A 5958-nucleotide genomic window follows, 5' to 3' on the forward strand; every position below is an offset into this window, starting at 1 on the left:
CTCTGCTCCTTTTGAATGGTCTATCCTTTATTCTTTCATTGCATTAATTCAGACTTGGAACACTGGGTTTTGCATTGGTCAGGGTGCCTGCTCCTATACTTGGAATTTTGGAAATGCTCCTGCAGTCTCTGTTCGGCGCTTGATGAATGTTCAGCATTTCTCCTGCTTGTTTGTTTTGGTATTTAGCGGCATGCAAAAGCATACCCCTGCATGAAACACTATGCAGCAACGCACAGCTTACGGTTTTACCTGGACTCGAGCCCTGTGGGATGTAACCCTTCCACCTGCCCTTTGTTCCAATGTGCTGCTTGTGTTCCTGTCCAAACCTTCTGCCTTTCTTCCTTGTGCAGTGCTAGCTGTGCTTTTTGGGTTGTCCTGTGAGCCTCATTGCAGTGCAGTTACCAGCTTTTTGTAGTGTCACTTGCTTGATCCCAGCCTCTCTGTTCTGTCAAGGACCACGTCCTCGGGTGATGGTGGGGAGTCACCACGCAGATGTCCTCCAAGGGGTTTGAGTGCAATATAGCTGACCTAAAATTATACAAGGAACAGGAAGCCATTTGTTGGGTTTACTCACTGTGTATTTGTATCCAACTTTTTAATCTGTGAATTGTTGTAATTCCCAAACCTCTGCAACTTAGTCTTGCCTAGTTTGGAAACACGGTGCTGAGCAGCTTGGCATTATTGCAGCTACCAGGCTGTGAGAGCTGGATGTTTAAGCACTGGCTGCCCAGGGTACCCGTGCTGGGGGAACGGGTGTTGCCTGTCAGTTCCCGTTTCCCTGGGAAGTCTTCCCAGGGCCCGAGCGTATCTTTTTGAGGTGAGAGTAACGCTGTCCCGTGGAGCGTGCACGCTGACTCAGCTGTACTAAATTCCTCCCGCTGCATGTTTGAGCGTACCAACCCCCGAGGGCAGTCTTGAGCTAAGGCCTCACTGAGTGTCATCCAGAGGATTTGTTCTTTCCTAACCTCACCTGCTTGAGGATTTCTAGGGGGAGAAAAGAAGATAAATTGCACAGAATTACCCTCGGTCTTTTAACAAATGCAGTTACTGGCTTGACCAGAATCTGTAGAAAGAGGTGCTAGGGTACCGTGAGCTGCTGTGTCAGAAATCTGCGTGACGCCAGGTCTGGGCAGTTCTGGATCCTGGGAGGTGGATGCCCAGTCACGTCTGAGCAACTGGAGCCTGCCAGGTCCAGCTGCGTTAGGCTGGGGTGGAGCACGAGCCTGCCAGTTTGAGATTGGAGTCTCCAGTTGCTAAAATTCACTGTGCAATGGCAGACGGCAGGTTTGGAGACTGACAGGGAAGGGACGTGACGGCAGGCAGCTGGGCACAGGCAGACAGACGTATAGGGTTCAGTAGCAAAGGGCCAGCAAAACATTCCTGCACTCCTGTGTTTGGGGTGGAGGAGGCCAGGCCACTAAAATGGTTGGTTTGCAGAATATTCCTGAGGGGGCTTGCGTTTGCAGTGCAATCTAGGGCTCAGCCGATGAGCACGGGCTAGTGAGAGGCCAAAGATACGACCGAGATCAGCTAGATCGCCCTCTGCCTAAGGACGTCTGCCATCAGCTGTCTGTCTTGTTCTTGCCTTATTACATCCCTCTGTTGCTAGCTGAATGCCTGCTATTTACGTGTTGATGAATGAAGTAAGATGGGCTGTTTATAAATTTGCATGATATAGATGTATTATAATAAAATATGGAAAGAGGAGGAGGGTTCTTCCATAGTATCTGTTTTTGCAGGTCTCTCAAATATTTTCTTTTAATTGAAACCTTGTTTAAATGCCACAGTAAAACTGGCTGCCAGTCAAATGCCAATCACCACAGATATGTATGGCACTTCTTGTTATTAATTGGATGCGCATTATGCTGCTGTTCTCTGTACACACAACCAATATGCAAATCTGCTGGTGTTCATTTTTTTGCTGAGGCATGTGCAAGAAAAGCAACCTGCTAACTCGGCCTTGGCTGCAAATGTAAAATAGGTGTCTCCATAATGGATTGTGTTGTTTCTTGATAAGATGACACCAATGTAATCACTGGAACTCTGCACAGTGTTCCCAATTATTGCGGGAAAACACTGAATTATGTTCTGTGCTGAGTTAGCCTGAAGCAGGAGAATGTAAGTGCTGCGAAACACAGGGCACTTTGCAGTGCACTTGCTCTGACTTCTCGTATAAAAGGGAGGGCCAGACTGCCAAAATGGAGCACTAGCATCCCGTTATCCCTGCTCCGAGAGAGTTCCCTCATCAGCCTGTCTGTAACTGCATGGTCACAGCTCTCGGAATACTTCCCAGTGACAAGTTTTTCCTTTCTGAAAACCCCTCGAGTGCCAAGTCGTCTCTGTGCGCCCTTCTGCCCCAGTCACTTTGCTCACATGCCTGCTGCTCACAAGGCAATGCAAGCTGTATTTTGCCACCCAAAAGCTTTTTGTAAAGCCATCCAGCTCCTCAGTAAATACTTGTTTAAAAAAAAAAAAAAAAAAAACACAAAACCCCACAAACATTAGAAAGGCAGCCATTTGCAACATGATTTTTGTTTCTCTCCTAGGCCTCAGCCATACAGGGCCCTGAAAGAATCTGATAGTGCTGATGGGGAAGAGGCAGTCAGTCCAGAAAAATCGAAAGAACCTCTGCCTCCAAGCCCTCTGGTCTCAAGCAAGGCCACAGAAATCAACCTTCTTGAAGACATTTTCCCCAAATTAGAAGTAGAAACACAGCCTCAGCCTCTCAGCCAAGCTAAGAGCCTAGAAGACCTGCGGACTCCCAAAGAAGAGGGAGATCAGCGATGCACATTTGATTACCAGGTTTGGATGGGGTTTCCTGTACCCTGGGGCTTGCACAGGACTGGGCTGGCTGTCTTCCGTTATTCTCTGAGGAACATTTTCCTATTATTGGGTAGATGCATCCATTTTCCAGCCATTTGTTCATGTGTTTCAAAGTTCATTTCTGAATTCAGGATTACTGGAATGGAACTCAATAATAAGACAGTAACTTCTTCCAGTAACTACAGCCTTTACTAAGGGAGGAAATATTTGCCCTATTCTCAGAATCTGTTTTGTCCATTGACTATTGCACAGAGTTCTCTTTGAAGCTGATGCTCAGCAGTGGGAATCAATACCTGGGAATTTTCAGGTCCCCTCCAGACTGCATGGTTTTTAAATGACCTTCTTTTAATCTGGCCATTTTGGTCTAGGCATCATGTGAACACCTAGATTGTAGAAGAGAGATTCTTTATGAAGAACTTCACTGAATATGTACGGCTTAGAAAGCACCAAACTAAAGCAGACTCTGAGATCTTCACATGTCACGAAAGAAAATAATGTAATTTCTAAATTATAATAATATTTAATTTAGTGTTATATCCAGATATTTCATTTGACAGCTTTTTCCATACAGCAATTAAGGCTTCTCAATTTCTGTACCTTAGGTATAGGTACGTGCTCCGTACTTGGCTAACAACAGATGCCACAAAATGTCACAGCTGCAAACTCATTAGAGGCAGAGCTGGAATTAAAACCGCAGAGTCCTGCTTCTGGTTCTCTGTGTGTCCATCTAGGCTGCATGCTGATGTCCCTCTCCAGCGTTCGCAGTCTGTGGACAGATCCTGTTCCACTCACAGCTCAGCAGCCTGTCGTCTTGGCTTTACTGATCTCCTCACAACACAGAGCATAAAAATTAACCTTTTCTTTTTATGCTTTCTTGCAGAGAATGGATCTTGGTGTGTCTGAGAGGAACAGGATTGTGCCAGCCATGAAGCTGTCGCACCCTTACAACAAGCTGTGGAGTATGGGTCACGATGATATGGCTATTCCCACCAAGTATTCCCAAAGCTCACCGGAAAGGCCCTTGACTGCACTTGGTAACATGCCACCGATCACAAGGAGACCCTGGAGCAGAGACAGCATTCTGGCTCCTGCAGAAAAGGATGAATCAAATCCTGCCATTCAAGGGAACATCACCATTCCTAGGCCACAGGGAAGAAAGACTCCTGAACTGGGGATAGTGCCACCACCACCAGCACCCAGGGCTTCCAAGCATCAGACTCCAGCTGGACGGACAGAAAATCTCGCCACCCACGCTACAGGACGTAGCCATTTGGTTTCAGATCTTATCCCAGAGCCCTTTGGAGTTGGTAGTGTGTCCTTAGACCCTGAAATCCAGCAGTCTGTAAGTTATTCCTCTCATCCGTCTCAGCTTTTGTCCAGTGCTACCAGCAGTGCTGAGATGCTCCAACCTGTCAAGGTGAAGACAGATAATACAGGTAATGAAAGCGACTACCTTCTTAATCTCCTGGATCCATTAAAAACAGCCAGCTGGCAAAGCAGTGGCCCACAGCAAGGTCCCCGCAGCCTGCAAAGCTCGGCCACTCCACCTTCTGCAGCTAGCTTTGTCTCAGTGACAAGTGACTTTGTGCCTCCTCCAGCTGCACCATTTGTCCAGCCCCTTGGTTATCCTTCCCCAGCACCACCACCTTTTTTACAGCCGTCTCCTAATCCATTTACGCAAACAATGCCAGGAGCCATTTCAGTGTCTCTAGTTAGACCCCCAAGGGGCTCGTTCACCCCCTCTTTAGGTCACGCTTATAGCTCTAGCTTCATAACACCTAACTCTAGCTTCTACCCACCACAAAGGCCTCAACCAAACATTTCAACACTATCCATGCCAAACTTGTTTAGCCAGGCCCCAGCTGTGCCGCCAGCTCGCTCCTTACTGCTGCGGAGCCACAGCCCTTCTCCAACAAGCTCCCTACAGCCAGCGAGTTTAAGTGGTCCTTCTAAAACCAGAACGTTACAGGTGGGCCAGTCCAGCTCAAAGGTAGATCCCAAACAAGCGCTAGCTCTCCTGTCTAATGAACCCCCTTTGATCCCTTCCAGGCCAGCTAAGGGCTTAGAGTCAGTGTTGCTATCCTCAAAACCTGAGGAGACAAAAGATCCATTTGAAGATTTGTTAAAAAAGACAAAGCAGGACGTGTCATCCACACCAGGTAAGGTTGAACAGCTCAGAAAGCAATGGGAAACCTTTGAGTAACGCTCCTGAGGGCCTTTTGATGCCCCTTTGGAATTGACTGAGGGGTTTTTTTGGTTTTTTTTGAGCCAGCATAAACCCAAGCATTTCTTTTATGGAAGGCTGAGCCAGGATAGCTGCAGGACCATCACCCTGCTGCAATTCACACACGAGTGCTTTTTGCCCAGAGGTCAGAATCCCCCCGTTGCCCTGGCCCCTGCAACTGCTTCCTCGCTCTCCACCACTGAAACCCCCCGTGACTCTTGCACTGACCAAAGCACGAGGGTGGCTGGGGTTGGGGTTGGTTTGGTTTTCCACACATAGCTTTTCAGACAACACTACTGATGCCGAAGTTACTCCTTCCCTTGTAGTTTCAGCCCTGAGCACAGCCGGGAGCATGACGGCGCACTGCCCCAGTGTTTTCTGCCTGCTGGTGTGAATGGTCTCCAGTTTTTCTTGCGTTACACATGCAGCTATCACGTTTTGCTTCCACATGTAAAGTGCAGCAAACCCAGATTTGTGGGCTGCGCTGAATTAATCCATTAGGCTCTGAGTTTGTCCTGTCTTGAAATACAGACATTCATTTAGGTTACGCTATTGGATGAGCTTTTGTTGCAGATTTGTTTTTAATTCCCTCCCCGGTACACTGACACTGAGAGGTAACAGGGACTCTGGTGCAGAGTGGTCACAACTCCTTGTTGCCACAAAACCACAGCACAGAGCAGTTGCTCAGGGTTTGGTCCTGCATCTCTGTTGGGAAACTGGAAACACCAGCAATTGATTTTCTTTTTTGGGGGGGGGTTGTTTATTTGTTTTTATTAAATACATCAGAAAATAGAGGCCACAGAGAATATCCTAGTTCTTATATATGTGTATGTTAATATTATATATAAATATTATAGATGGCAGTATATAAATGGGATGTAACAATATCTCGATTATTAGAAACAAAAAAG

General features: G+C 47.1%; 1 protein-coding gene across 3 annotated transcripts in view; it reads left to right on the forward strand.

Annotated features, from left to right (window-relative positions):
* Positions 1-5903, forward strand: part of DENND1A (DENN domain containing 1A) — a 211402-nt gene extending 205499 nt beyond the window's left edge. For all 3 annotated transcript variants that reach the window (XM_035888591.1, XM_009648821.2, XM_035888592.1), the window contains 2 exons: positions 2547-2802; positions 3704-5903. In XM_035888591.1, the coding sequence (XP_035744484.1) occupies positions 2547-2802; positions 3704-5026 (1579 nt within the window). In that variant the 3' untranslated portion in view covers positions 5027-5903. The remainder of the gene's footprint in view (positions 1-2546; positions 2803-3703) is intronic.
* The last annotated feature ends 55 nt before the right edge of the window (positions 5904-5958 follow it).

Source organism: Egretta garzetta, unplaced genomic scaffold (genome assembly GCF_000687185.1).
Source record: "Egretta garzetta isolate BGI_Z169 unplaced genomic scaffold, ASM68718v1 scaffold211, whole genome shotgun sequence".
NCBI lineage: Eukaryota > Metazoa > Chordata > Aves > Pelecaniformes > Ardeidae > Egretta > Egretta garzetta.